Below are 15296 nucleotides of genomic sequence, written 5' to 3'. Positions count from 1 at the left end.
AAAAACGCCGTTAACTAACGGCGGCTTTATATAAGACTCGATTGACATGTAAATTGGCAATCGGGCTCGGCGTTATTTTTTTACATGTCAAACTCGTTAACGTAAAAGCTAAAAATGCTTCGTTTTTATTATACAAACGTGTGAAATTACTATTAAATGGTATAATTTCCGTAACATAACCAGTTATTGACGAGTGATAATAGTTTAATCGACAATGGACGTGGATACGGGTATGTTATTGTTTTATTTGCGGTAGGGAGATAACCTCTCTTGTATCTCTTTAATGTTAAACAATGCATTAGTTTTACTTAACTTAACTAGAAGGCGATGTATTATCCACAAATAATCGTGTGAATATTGGAAACCTTTTCCTGAAGTACCACCAAGTATTTCATGAGCTTTTCTCAAGACAAGTGCTAGTTTTGTGCACTCCAACCTTTTGTTAGATAATGCTGTTTGAAAACAAAGATATTCACAAACAGGGACCTCTTTGTAAAGCGTGTCTAAAAATATAGTCTCGAAATGATTACAAACCATGATGAAATTATTGAAATGTTTGGAGCAATGCTGTTTAAGACAGGGTCACACAGTGCTGCCGCTTAGAATTCACTACTTACTGAAACAGCTGCAACAGCTAATAATAAAACCATGCGTACTTGATCATTATGACACATTGAGGTCTGCATGGTGAGGTGAGGCCAGTAAATGAGAGTTGTGATTGTCATGTTAGTAAACATTCTTGTTGTGATGGTCAGGTTGATAAATGTTAGCAGTGTATGGTGTTGTTGCAGGCGGCCGCAGCTCGCGCTCCCGCAGCAAGTCCGTGAGTATCTTCCTCCACATACACATGCTTCTTCATAATATCACTAATGCATTTTTCAGTGGAACACCTCAGTGGAATCTTCAGTTGCATTGCATTGCCTGACTTTATAAATTGCAATTTCCTAAAGGTACCTCTGTCCAATGTTAAAGGTGTTGCTAAACATGTACAGTAGACCCTGACACAGTTATATATATAACATATCATTCTTGTCACAGTCAGGGGGGGTCGTGTGCATCCAAGCTGTATACATCACTTTATCCCTCAAACTACTGGGTCTAAAATTTTGAAAAAAATACACAAATAGTTCTTTACCTATAGATAGTATAGATGACAGGAAAACCTATTAGAAATGTGCAGTCAAGCGTGAGTCGGACTTAATTAATTAAGTACTTAGTTTTAGATCTGACCCCTATGGGTTTTTAAAGACATTTCATTCACACTCTACATAAAAATCACATGTGCAAATGAACATACAAATTAAAAAATCATTCATGGGTAATTGTGTAAGATTTTATAATAAACTTCCAAACCATATTACTGAATTATCTATTAATAAATTTAAGAATTATGTAAAGCGTAAACTTATTTCCAAAGCTTATTATACCACACAGGACTACATGAATGATAATACAACGTGGGATTAATTGTTATTCGAAATGATTATTTATTTATTAGGTATATTTGATTATTGATGAGGAAATTGATATTCCGATGTAATACTATCTACTTGTTTGTTACTTATGCTTTTTTTGACATTTAGATTTTATTCTAGAAATTCTAGACTAGTATTTTTTTATACAATTTTTTTTTTAATGTTTGACGATCCTTTTGTGAAATTCTTAGTGTTAAATTTGACATGTATAATAATCCAATTTTATTATGGAATAATATTAACATCAATAAATTGCTCTGATAATTAGATTAAGATTAATTACGATTCATAAGAGCTTGTTGCTAGGCCTACATGAATAAAGTATATTTTGATTTTGATTTTTTTTTTTGAAGAACACAATTGTGCAAACTTTTGTATGGACTGAGGTTTATCTGACATGGCTATTTGTAAGCTACATACAAATTATGTACAAATAGCCATACATTGACGTGCCCCTCCCCCGCAAAAATCGGCAGACTGTTTGTACAGAAAATGACAGCCAAGGTGTCTCCAGTTACTAACTGCGCTAAGGATCGCACTGACAGAAATGCACAATACTTTATTTATGTTCCATGTGGTTTTAAAATAATGGCACTAAGACAAGTTTTTACTTGAAATAATATGTGGACCAATATGTAATGTAAACGTAACCTTGCCAGGTGGAGTCCGCGGCGAAGTCCCGCTCGGGCTCGCGCTCCGCATCATCATCCTCCAGCCGCAGCGGTTCCGCCGCGAGCCGCAAATCCAAGTCCAGAAGCCGTAGTGGATCTGCTGCCGACCGCAAGTCCAAGTCTCGCAGTCGCAGCGGGTCCGCCGCTAGCCGCAAATCCAAGTCTCGTAGCCGTAGTGGGTCCGCTGCTAGCCGCAAATCCAAGTCCCGAAGCCGTAGTGGGTCCGCTGCTAGCCGCAAGTCGAAGTCCAGGAGTCGTTCACGTTCCTCGCGCTCGTCGCGTTCCCGCAGCGGTTCCGCAGTGCGTTCTGATGCCGGAGATCGCAAGTCGCGGTCGAGGAGCGGGTCTCCAGCTAAATCTAGGTCTAGAAGTGGTTCCCCGATGGATCAGAGTGGCTCGCCTCGTAAACCGCGCTCCAGAAGCGGTTCACCTGCCAAGTCGCGTTCGAGGAGCCGATCTCCGGCTAAGAGTCGTTCGCGCAGTGGATCGCCAATGGATAAATCTCGCTCCCGAAGCGGCTCTAGAGCTAAATCCCGTTCTAGAAGCGGATCTCGGGCTAAATCTAGAAGTGCTTCGCCGGCTAAATCTCGCTCTCGTAGTGGTTCCCGGAAGTCACGTTCGCGAAGTGGGTCCAGGGCGAAGTCCGGTAGCGGTTCGCCAAAGAAGTCCCGGTCCCGTAGCGGCTCGCCGCGGAAGTCGCGATCTCGCAGTGGATCGAGGCCTAAGTCCGGGTCGAGAAGTCGCTCGGGGTCGCCGGAGCGCATGGAGATTGATGAGGCGGGCGACAGGCCGGAGTCGCCTACCTTTACACGTAAGCTTAACCTAAGATTACATACATTTAACTTTAAAATGGGCGAAAAACATAGAAGTCAACATCAAATTTATTTTGTTTTCCAGAGGTCGAAAGAAAAAGCCGATCACGATCCAAATCAGCGGGCCGCAAGTCAGCATCCCGCTCTAAGTCCCGTTCCAAATCTCGCTCTAAATCCCGATCCAAATCCCGTTCCAAATCTCGATCCAAATCCCGTTCTAAATCTCGTTCCCGCTCCAAGTCCGGTTCGCGCTCAAAGTCCCGTTCTCGCTCTAAATCCCGTTCCCGTTCCAAGTCCCGGTCCCGTTCACGTTCTGGCAGCCGCTCGCGCTCGCGATCAGGATCGAGATCCAAGTCAAGGTCAAGATCCAAGTCCAGGTCAAGATCTAAGTCGAGATCGAGGTCGAAGTCGGGATCTCGCTCGGGCTCTGCCAAATCCAAATCTAGGTGAGTAATTTTGATTTTAATTTTAAGAGTTCTCTTGTTCTAATAATATATGAAGGTCCATAGAAAATACAAAAGTAAAAGTGTATATTTTCAATTACGGTGTGTTATTATTATTACTAGAGTGTGTATAAAAGCTCTTAAATGGACTATCAGTTTAGTGCCGCGGGTTACTTATTTTGTGACAACACATGACATGATCCCGAGAGGCTTTCTTGTTGTCGCTGTGACAAAGAACAAAGTGGCACAGAAATGAAACTGGTTGAGTACAGTCCAGTCAGTCAGGGTACAGTCGACGTCAAAGAGATGTTTACACTTTTCGCCTTATTACAAAGGAGTAGTTAAGGTGCAAAAGTGTACTCATATATTTCGTGGACTGTACCTATATTGGTATGAGTGACTATGTTCTCAGGTCCCGCTCGCGCTCGCGCTCGGGCAGCCGCTCGCGCTCGCGCTCCGGCTCCGGGTCCCCGCGCGCAGGTAACATTTACAACAATAACAACTTAACACTTTCACTCACTTTACTCATTATTTTGTATGTAACACTGACGAACGACAAAATGTCTGCTAAGGTCACAAATATCACCAAAGTGCGGCCCGCGTCATCTTCGTTAACTACTATGTGGCTCTTGGCTGCTAAAAGGTTGCCGACCGCTGAATTCTAGCTAAATTAAATTGTGAAAATAAATAAGAATTTAAATTTAAATTATTTCCTTTAAATTTCAAAATTAAAATTGTAGTTTTATTATCTGTCAAGCCCATGTCACGTGACCGAAAACGCTGACCTCATTTTTTACATCGTGACGTGAGTGACGTCACTGTGGCAGAAACGAGTGTTTAATTGGTAACAAGGGCGAAAAGTATGCACTGCACATTTAATGTTTCATTGTTACTGCTGTGCTTTTCTGACGTCACGATTGCCTTTTTGGCGCAAACATTTACCGTTCAAGTTTTAATAAAATTTTCTTTGCACATAGCGATATTATTTTCATGAAATAATAATACTAATTGGCTATTGAAGCTTCACGAACATTTATAAATATAAAAAAATGTAAAATAGTCTATTTCAAATGGTGTTTGTTGTACAGACGCCAAGAAGCGGCGTATAGTCCGTCTGGCGAGCGACGACGAGGGCGACGACGATGGGCCGCGGCCCGAGGGGGAGGGGGACAAGGGGCAGATGCCGCCGCCCGCGCAGGACGACTCCTCGGATGACGAGATCGCACCCGACTCCAAGACGTGAGTACTGACTGTCGACCTTACGGCCTTGCTACAAGGTTTAATGTCCGCTGACGACGGGCCCCGCTCCCAGGGGGGCTCTCGCTGTGGTCGAGCGCCACACCACCTCGGCAGAAATTAGTGCCTTTCATCCCTCGGTTAACAATCTACTATTGAGTATGATGAGTGAACCCATATTTTACATTTGACCGTACACTAAACTTTTTCTTGATTTGGCAATTTTTATGTTACTTCTAATCATAATCATAAATATCATAATAATAACATAATTACATTACATTTGGCTAAGCATAATAAATTATAACTAAGACTAATTGACAAACTACTCCGACTCACAAGTTCTTTCGATTCTACGAGTATTAGAAGAATAAGTGTCCTAAGATTTTTATTCCTTTTCGTTACCGTTTTCCATATACTTTGTATAACGGCAACAAAATGAAAAGAATTAAAATGAAATGGAAATTTAGGGACACTTTTTAGGGTTCCGCACCCAAAGGGTAAAACGGGACCCTATTACTAAGACTTCGCTGTCCGTCCGTCCGTCCGTCCGTCCGTCACCAGGCTGTATCTCACGAACCGTGATAACTAGACAGTTGAAATTTTCACAGATGATGTATTTCTGTTGCCGCTATAACAACAAATACTAAAAATAGAATAAAATAAAGATTTAAATGGGGCTCCCATACAACAAACGTGATTTTTGACCAAAGTTAAGCAACGTCGGGAGTGGTCAGTACTTGGATGGGTGACCGTTTTTTTTTGCATTATGGTACGGAACCCTTCGTGCGCGAGTCCGACTCGCACTTGCCCGGTTTTTTTTCTCATATTAGGATCGATAGAGCTCAGCTCATAGAATTCCCAAATCTAAAAAAAATGTGTAGTGTACAACTTTATGTAAATGGCTCAGAATTCAGAATCACGTTCGGGTTGTAGAAATATACGAAACGCGAATATGATACTACTATTCTGTTTTCTTGATAACTCACAGATTTTTATTGCTTGCCATAAAATAATAGATAAGAATAACCAACAATGCAAAATGAACCTTAACTTAATCTTAGTGTGCTCAATATTTGATGAACATTATTATTTCCAATTTTACTCATGAATTTAAGTATTGCTTCGGTTAAAATTGATTTTAATTTTGCCAGAAAACTGATAATGTCCGTTGCATTATTCAATTCACATTCCAATCGTCTTTCCGGTCATAGTAAAAATACATATATAAACTTTTTATTGCTCACAAAACATTTCAATGGACTGCTTTTTGAAGCATTAAGATACAATACATTTCTTCGTAGTAGTCACAAACATGTACGAACATCTACAGACATCAGCAGCAGCAGATCTGCTGAAGGACATGACATTCCTGAAAACGAGTCTGGCAGAAATGCAGGCTAAGTTAGAGGTATCTAATAATACCATCAGTCAACTACGTTCCGAAATGGCGTTATTACGTAGCGCACCATCGGGCCATATACCTCCATGTAGGCCAGATAACTCCAACATCGCCGCGTGCCACGTTGCGGTGAATGCGTCCATCGGCGGTTTTGGATCCGCGAATCTGGTTGTGTCGGCGAGTGTTGAGCAGGCGACCGCCGACGCGCGCCCGGCCACCGCACCGGACACGCGCACGTCACGCGAGAGTACGTCGGTTCCGCAACGTTCCTACGTCGCCACCGCCTCTAACCCGCCTGCTGTGTCCAAGCCTAATCAGCGGCCGAAGAAAGGGGTGCAGAGCCTTCGTGAACACGTTCACAAGGACCAATCACAGATGACTCGAAGGGAGTCGCGATGCATCCTCATCGCATGCGGTTTCAAGAAGGTGAAGAAGAGAAGGAAAGCGGCGCGTCAGAATGGGTGCGGCACCGCATCGACTGGACCCAACCATTCGCTGCGTCCTGCATCACCGTCGACGCTGCTGTATGTGTCTTTTCTACATTACCTTACGAACTTACGAAGATCGATGACATCATAGAGTATGTAAGAGTAAAGTCCGGATTCGTCCTGAAGGTCGCATTCGGAGTTTAATTGCACTCTACCCTCTTAGGAAATATCTACCCTATTACCTTTCCTTAATACCAAAATCCCAAGTTTGAAGTGACTCAATGTATGATGTATGTTGTAGGGAGGAGATGACGGGCGGCATGTCGGACTTCGAGATAATGTTGGCGCGCAAGCGGGAGGAGCGCAAGGGCCGGCGGCGCCGCCGCGACATCGACATCATCAACGACAACGACGACCTCATAGCGGCGCTGCTGCAGCAGATGAGACAGGCCGCCGAGCAGGACAGGGAGCTTAACAGAAAAAATCAACCTGCTGTCAGGAAGGTAGATTACCGCAAACTTACATACCTCATGGGCAAAGTAATTTGGTTACTTTTTCTTTAAAACCTGTTATAAGAGGTGCTCAACTGTCTCTAATTCGTTTTTCAATTGATTCTCTCATCAGTAAAGATTCCTATGTCTCCAATTTCCAACGTGAACAGAAAAACTAAAATATAAAGGCCTACTTAATAAAATGTTGAAGTTTCAATTAACATTTTTTGTGATTATATTTGTAAGTACTTAACATTGACTAATCGCAACTTCCGTGCAGGTGTCGATGCTAAAAGCGGCCATGTCCCAGCTGATCAAGAAGGACCTGCAACTGGCCTTCCTCGAGCACAACGCTCTCAACGTGCTCTGTGATTGGCTGGCCCCCATGCCCAACAGGGCTTTACCCTGTCTGCTGATAAGGGATTCTATACTAAAGCTGCTACAGGACGTAAGTATATATACAAACAACTTGGCACATACGCATCGCATGGCAAACAAAACAGATAAACACAAATCACATTTTCCCCAAATTATAACGCCGTACCTGAAAATGCTTTGCGCATACCCATTATAAGCCTAGAAAAAAAAATTCGGCTAAATAATGCCGGAAATAGAGCAGCTAATATTTTTATTATATCCTATATTGGGTGCCACCCATTTTTATTATCCGGGGCATATTAAAAATATTGAATTGAATTGAAAAACAAAGTTTTCTGTTTCTCATGATAAATTAAAAGATAAGAACACGTAAGAATTCTCCCATATCATCTTAATAAAATTATATTTTATCTTTAATTTGATTTTTGTCTTCTCACCATAACGTTTGTTTTGTGTGTGTTCAGTTCCCGTCGATAGACAAGTCCCTTCTAAAGCAGTCGGGCATCGGCAAGGCGGTGATGTACCTGTACAAGCACCCCAAGGAGACCAAGGCCAACAGGGAGCGCGCCGGGAGGCTCATCTCAGAGTGGGCCCGACCTATTTTTAACTTGTCGACAGACTTTAAAGGTCAGTCGTCGTATTGTATTTAGTTATGATGCGTATAGTTGACGAATATGTTTTTAAATATAACTAAAACCGAATATAGGTCTATAGAACTATAATTGAGACGAAATATATTTAAACTAAACTATAAAATGTACTTAACTACTCGAACAATCCACTCCGCCTCCGTATCGCTTCCGATGCATAAGTGTCCATCGTGCTTGCTGCGTGGCACCGCGACCCGGAGCGGAGGTCGAGATCTCTTTCCGGCGGGCGAATTCTTAAGTCGGGTCGTCTTCAATCACGGCGTCACCCGCGTCGACCCCTTTCCGAGCGGGCGTTTCGGTGACTCCTTCGAAGACGAGTCACATTTTCCGAGATACCAATCTAATTCGAACATTAAATCGGATCGCTAACGTCGAAACGAAATCGACGGAGGGGCTCGCCCCGCCCGGAGAGGGGTCAGGGCCAATCGGCGCGCCGCGGCGGTTCACTATGAAACTTTCCATGGAATAAAATTGAGCGAACTCTTTAACGATAACATACATGTTCGGTGCAACCTCGCCTGAATGTTTGGTGCTTATATGTTCTATGTGCTGCAGCGATGACGCGCGAGGAGCGGCAGGCGCGCGACGAGGCCATGGCGGGCGCGCGGGGGGGCGGGGGCGGCGGGGGGAGGCGCGCGGGCGGGGGGGACGAGCCGGGGCCCTCCGCCAAGCGCCCGCGCAACGACGACCGCGCTGACAAGTACGTACTCTCTCCGATCCCATGTCGGCTGTGGGATCCCACGTCCCATATCCCACATCCGATCGACGTAGAAGCCCTTTTGTGCGCACGATCGCATAGAAGTCGTCCGTTCGGGCCTCGTTATGTGTAAATTGCAGAAATTTTACATAGGGTGATTTTTTTTGGATTTTATTGAAAAAATGTACGAGAGTCGATGAAAACGTTTTGAGAATCCCTCGTAAAGTTCCACGATCTTGATAATGTTCCGGTGGAGGTAAGTTAACGAGATGAATGTTGCAGGCCGCTGCGGCCGGGCGACCCGGGCTGGGTGGCGCGCGCGCGAGTCCCGACGCCCTCCAGCAAGGACTACGTGGTGCGGCCCAAGTCCACCAGCGAGGTCGACATGTCCACCGTCAGTATATACAACCACATGCACACCATTACAATATTATCAATATTCACTTGACTGACCGAGTTCGCGAAACTAGGAGTTGAACCATGGGTACACGTGACGAGATCGTCGTTTCACCTTGAGGAAGGCCTGTCACGCTTCAAATTAGTTTTTCAGAATTTTTCAACTTATTATATAAGTTCTAAATCAAATTTATTTTTGTGAAATGATGAAATTGTTTATATCTCTTATTTCATTGTCGAAGTAATAAATATGAAAGAAAGAAGAAAGAAAATACATTTATTTACGTCAACAGACCAGTTAAATTACAAATTGTATATCGAGACATATACGTTAAATAGGACCCCCACTCAACGTAATTTAGCATTATTTTGTCGCGTGTACAGGTAGCAAAGAAGAAGATGACGCGATACGAGAAGCAGATGAAGCGGTTCATCGACCAGAAGCGGCTGCGCAGCGGCGCGCGGCGCGCCGTCGAGATCTCCATCGAGGGCCGCAAGATGGCGCTGTGAATGTAAACACGTACGCTGTACGGAGACTGGAGACATTTAACCCTATACTTGTACAAGTTGTTTTTTCAACTATTTGTCATAATAACATTAAGCTAATTTTAAGGTTTAACAGGTAAATTGACAGTAGGTACGCGGTGCGCGGATGTCGTGACCGCTACTCATGCACTGTTAGTGCGTGGAAATGGAGACCTAGTGACTCTCCGAATAAAATACTAAGTTAAATCATAAAATTAGCTTCATGCTACAATGGCTAACGACACTTTAAATTCGATTATTTGTCATATTCCGTAAAGTTGTTATAATTTGTATTGCATACTTGCATTGCACATTTTGTAATTTTGTTAAGTAGATTGTTGTACCGTACCGTAGTAGAACCAAATGTCCCCAGATTCCCTTAGTCTCGGTGATATACTCGTGTGGTGCGATTATATATAATTACCTATAGTCGCCACCATAACGATCAGAGCGGCTAAGGTGTCCACAAATATCTGAACACGCCTCTACTCTCAAGGCGTTAATGTATGTTTCAATATTTCGAGATAAGTACCATGTAAGTACACAATAATATGTCTGGTGACGATTGTAAATAAGCACAAGTGGATGCTGATAAGCAATAATGTCGTTGCTTATCATGAATAGTGACACAAAACAAAATGAAATGCCATTCGATTTTAAATCTTACCAGTAAAAGATAGAATATTAAATGCAATAGCATTTCATTTTGAGTTGTGCCACTGTTAATGATAAGCGTCGATGTGTCAACCCACATTAATTTTGCAATGAGATGTCAACTCAAAAAATTGACGCTTAAAGTTTATTGCAAACTGGATGTGGGATGACTCATTTTTGGTAAACACCATCCAAGTCACATAGATGTTGACAAGTTCGGGTCGGCACTGTGAGCTTCTGATTCTAGTTTGGTTTTATTTAGGCATATTTTAACAAAAAAAATACTTAAATCGACATTTCTAAAAAACAACGTGAATTTACGGATAACTTTTATTTTGTTACCTCATTGTTTAGTTATTTTTGTCATGGTAGTGATTATGAGAAATATGTAATCACGAAAAACTTTTTAGCAATATTACGTATATGATATAGTATGAAATGACACGCACACAAAAGTACGCCTACGGACGTTGCTATAGAGTTTAAAATAGTGATTTTTTATAAATTCCTCTGGCACCAAAATGAGAAGGTGTATAAAACTTCTTGGGAAATGCTCTAAAAATTGTTTCTGCATAAAAATCCACTGCGTAAAATGCAGGACATTAGAGTTATTTCTTCAGCCGCGATAATAGTTTAATCAAAAACTCATTGTATCGCGTGATACCTACTTCCCTACGGCGGGTATAGTAGGTGTGACAGAGAACACACTACGTATTCGCGAGCAGCGAGTGTTTGATTTTATTATATTATAGTAGGATGGCGTATGTGTGCAGTGGTCAAATTTACAATCGAGTTTGTACTTGCTTTTTGATATTTCCGAATTACCCTTTTCTACGAGTTTGGCGAAATGATACTTCTAGTATTTGTAATAAAAATGTCTCTTCCATGGACATGTTACAAAACGAAATATTTGTTGCAAAATGGAACTTTTGTTTATAGAGACGCGTGCAATGTTTGGACTGTTCCATTTATATGGAACTGGTAGTTTGGTATATGTATGACTATTTGTAGACCTCACATCTTTGCAACAGGTCCCGTAGACAACATGCCAGTCGCTAACGCTCCTTAGCGAACGAAAAGCAACTGTCACCGTCACACTACTACATATATGGTAGAGTGATGGCAGACACAAAGCGATTCGATGGCGAAGCGTAAGCGATTGTCACCTTGGCTTGGCCGCCAGGATTGAGGAGAGGTCAGTAAGTTAGGACTACATTATTGCGAGTTGCTCGCACGGCTATTACTTTCTAACCTCAAAATAACGTTATTTTTGTCTTTGATGATTCCTTCGTGGATTCTAAAAATAATTTCACGCCGAAACAGATAAATTCATGAATATAGGGGTTTACTCAATAAACATCGTAATCAAGAATTATATCTATAAATAATCAGGCAGGCGGCGATATATATAAGAAGTTTAAATTGATTTATCTCTGGCCAATATAATTATTTAGAGGTTAGAAACGTACCTACCGATTAATGAAAGACGTAAGAAGGGGTGTGATAGAGTAAGTTGGCCCCGCGGCGCGCGGCGCGCTCCGGAGACGCGTGTAAAGTATAATATATAATATAAGGCTTATATAAATAAATGACTCGTAAGTTGTAAGCGTCGTTTTATTTCTAACTGTCCGCATGGTTGATATTATGTGACTTTTACATTGTACAGTACAATAAAATATAATTATAGCGAAGGCTAAAGTGACCAAATATCCTTATTTCTATGGTAACAAATAGTATGTACGACATGCAAAAATATGACTCGACAAGCGGAACCCAGAACAATACACGACATTATCGATTTTATAAAGTTAACAAAAGCAAAACTTAATTTTCATCACACCAGCTCTTGAACAGAGATGCGACTTATTTGAAATACTTGTATTTAAAATGCAAATACAAAATGCAAAATACCTATTTAGTATTTTGTATTTAAATACCTTTTGAAGAAAACCATTTTGTATTTTATTTGAAATAGTTTTTGGGACCTATTTTCTATTTTCAAAATACAAAATACTTTATAGTAGGTAGGTAATGTAGGTAGAAGTTACAATCTCTTCTGATTCTGGCAACTCTCTCATTCTTTTAACATGGAACTGTTGAATCTGTTTAGTAACGTCGCACATGACCCCAAGCGTAGCGAGTGGTTAAAAAAGTGGAATCTTGAGTGTTGCGAGGGTTTCAAGGCACGAGAGGAGGGCAAATTTTTCTGCCCTGGTGAAACACAAACGAGACGTTTTCATCACACTAACGAGAGGTATTATACTAGCTGTAAAACATTACAAATTAATGCTTTAAAAGTTGGCCGTTAAAAACCATCATCCATACATCCTACCGTTTAAAAACAACTAGAAATTTGCACTTTATAGATTTGATTTGATTGAAGAAGAGGATTGATTTCAAACAATAACGAGAGTCTTTTCAACTCGGAAATTCCGAGTAATACTTTTTAATTCAGACTAAGTATTCACTATTCAGAGTACCTTTTATCGCAAAGTATTTGTATTTTTAAAAAGCATTTTGAAAATACCTATTTCGTATTTTGTATTTAAATACAAATTCAAAAACTATTTTGTATTTTGCATTTGAAATAGTAATATCAAGGAAGTATTTGTATTTTGTATTTAAATACTTTTTATAAAGTATTTTTCGCATCTCTGCTCTTGAAGGCACTCTTTATTCTTCAAAAACTGACGAGAAAATTATATTTTATTCACAAGTGTGGCAAAGTATAATGCTGCAAATTTCGAGTTGTTTCCTTATGCTGGCTAGTGGAATTGACTTTTAACAAGTTAGATTTACTACCGTGGCTTATCACCTTTACGAGTATCACCTAACTTTGAATTTTAAACATTGCCAGACGGCAGGCATGCAAACATTGCTAAAATAAATGAAAGAAAAGTACCTTGTTATAGGTGAGATATCTGGGTGCTAGGTGGCTCCAAGCTTGCTAAATTGGCAAATCTACGGAAAAAAGCTGCTAAGTGGCAGATTTTGGTCTATTCTTCTTCTTCTTCAGTCGGTCCCTCAATACTGAGGATCGTGACATCATATCCTTCTTTTGGTCTATGGTAGCATCATATTTGCCAAATTTAGCAAATAAATAGTGTATGCGATGCAAGGCGAGTGGGTTCTTCTGGTGATGTGTGTGTTCCCCGTTAAAGCGGACATTGCGACGACCGCGATCGTGCCGGCCACGCATGGTAAGGAAACAACCAAACATATTAATTACCTGATTTAAACTTTCACGATTATTAAACATTATCAAACTGCACAACGGGACGGGAACGGGGGGTAAATCTTAAAACTTAAATACGCGATTAAGTCCCGTTGTGCAGTTTGATAATATTAATTACCTGTTTATTACTTAAGTAGGTATTTCAATCTTAGTTTTTAGGCTACCTAAGGGTCCAAACTAGACATGGGTACTGAATTGTAGCAACATTTAAATAACGTTATAATTTGATGCAAAACAATAAATTACCCCACATATTGAGATAGAGATCTTTATTTGCAGCCAAGTACATTTTTGGATTAGGTACAATGGTAACATTTAGGTTCATAGTTTAGAGTAGGTACCGTTCGCAAAAAAATATTAATACTAAAACAAAAATTTTATACTTAGGTAGGTACATGTTTAAAATAGTTCCTTGTAACATTCACACATTAAGTCAGCGCGTGCCAGGTAGCGTCAGGTAAAGTTCGCGGCGCACAACATCGCACTGATTTATACCTCTACGCTTAGGCACTGGTCCCACCGCGAGCTAGTAAGCTATGAGCTATCGGCTATAAACACGAACAAAAGATAAGCACTCCCGTGTAAATAAAAGAGACACGGCGATATTTATAGTTACTCGCCCAGCGGTGAGCTATAAATATCGCCGTGTCTCTTTTGTTCGTGTTTATAGCCGATAACTCATAGCTTACTAGCTCGCGGTGGGACCAGTGCCTTAGGCTCCGTCTTTTGTTACATCCATTCCATATATATGTAGACGTCAACGCAAAGTGGCTCGAAGACTTCCGTCGAAATCTACTCCGCGACAGCTACGACTACGGGCCCGCTCCCGCCGCCCCGAGCAGTAGAGCCGGCTCAGCTACAAGCGGACAGAACACTTCCGCTGTCCCGGCCAGCACAACCAGTTCCGTTACAAGCAGACAGAATGCTTCCGAGGACGCGGTCGCGTCGCGTGAGCTGGGCATCTCTCGGCGGGATCTGCGAGGACCGAAGCCTTATGGAGACGTTATTACTGATGCTGAGGTAACTTGTTAAAACAATTTTTTTTATAGTACAGTATTTAATATAACCTTTTTCTCCTATCTTATCATCCTAAATTATCTATCTATCTATATATATAAATGCAAGTGTCCTGACTGACTGACTGACTGATTCATCAACGCAGAGCCGAAACTACAAAAGCCAGAAAGTTGAAATTTGCACACCAGATTGCATTTATAAAGTGTACAAGAGATAAGAAGCGATTTTGAGAAATTCAACTCCTAAGGGGGTTAAAAAGGGGATGAAAGTTTGTATGGGGTTAAAGTTTTCTTTTAAGCTAGGAATTTGAAACTCCGTAAAAAGATATATTATTAAAATAGAAGAAAACTAATTTCAGCGTTTTTGAAAATTCATCCCCTAAAGTGGCGAAAAAGGGGTTGAAAGTTTTTATCGATATCAAAAAATTTTTCGAGTGGTGGACTTGAGTCTTTGTATTTAGGGATATTATTAGAAGACAGGAAAAGTAATTTCAGCGTTTTGTAAAATTCATCCCCTAACAGGGTTAAAAAGGGGTTGAAATTTTTATTCCATTACAAATGCTTTGAAACTTCTTACAAAGGCATAATAGCCGATTACAAAAAAAGTGATTGCAACGTTTTTGGAAATTCAACCCCTAAGGGGGTTAAAAAGGGGATGAAGGTTCGTCTGCGGGTGCAAATTTTATTTTAACCTAGGAACTTGAAACTTTGTAAAAAAGTATCAAATTCAAAAACAAGACAACGAATTTCAGCGTTTTACAAAATTCATCCCCCAAGGTGGTGAAAA

The 15296-nt window shown here is 41.0% G+C and overlaps 1 protein-coding gene across 2 annotated transcripts; it reads left to right on the top strand.

Annotated features, from left to right (window-relative positions):
• The first annotated feature begins 51 nt into the window (after positions 1–51).
• Positions 52–11582, top strand: LOC134676010 (serine/arginine-rich splicing factor 4). Of its 2 annotated transcripts, none has more exons than XM_063534321.1 (12): positions 52–230; positions 792–823; positions 2135–2957; positions 3044–3404; positions 3814–3881; positions 4490–4640; positions 6769–6970; positions 7239–7406; positions 7801–7963; positions 8542–8686; positions 8966–9077; positions 9464–11582. In XM_063534321.1, the coding sequence occupies exons 1-12, from the start codon at positions 215–217 to the stop codon at positions 9587–9589; spliced, it is 2367 nt and encodes a 788-aa protein (XP_063390391.1). In that variant the 5' UTR covers positions 52–214; the 3' UTR covers positions 9590–11582. The 2 variants fall into 2 exon arrangements, with proteins under 2 accessions (XP_063390391.1, XP_063390390.1); XM_063534320.1 differs by having other exon boundaries at positions 53–230; positions 8966–9081; positions 9468–11582.
• The last annotated feature ends 3714 nt before the right edge of the window (positions 11583–15296 follow it).

This window comes from Cydia fagiglandana, chromosome 23 (genome assembly GCF_963556715.1).
Source record: "Cydia fagiglandana chromosome 23, ilCydFagi1.1, whole genome shotgun sequence".
Taxonomy (NCBI): Eukaryota; Metazoa; Arthropoda; class Insecta; order Lepidoptera; family Tortricidae; genus Cydia; species Cydia fagiglandana.
The sequence above is the reverse complement of the archived record's forward strand: the minus strand, read 5'-3'. Positions and strand labels throughout refer to the sequence as shown.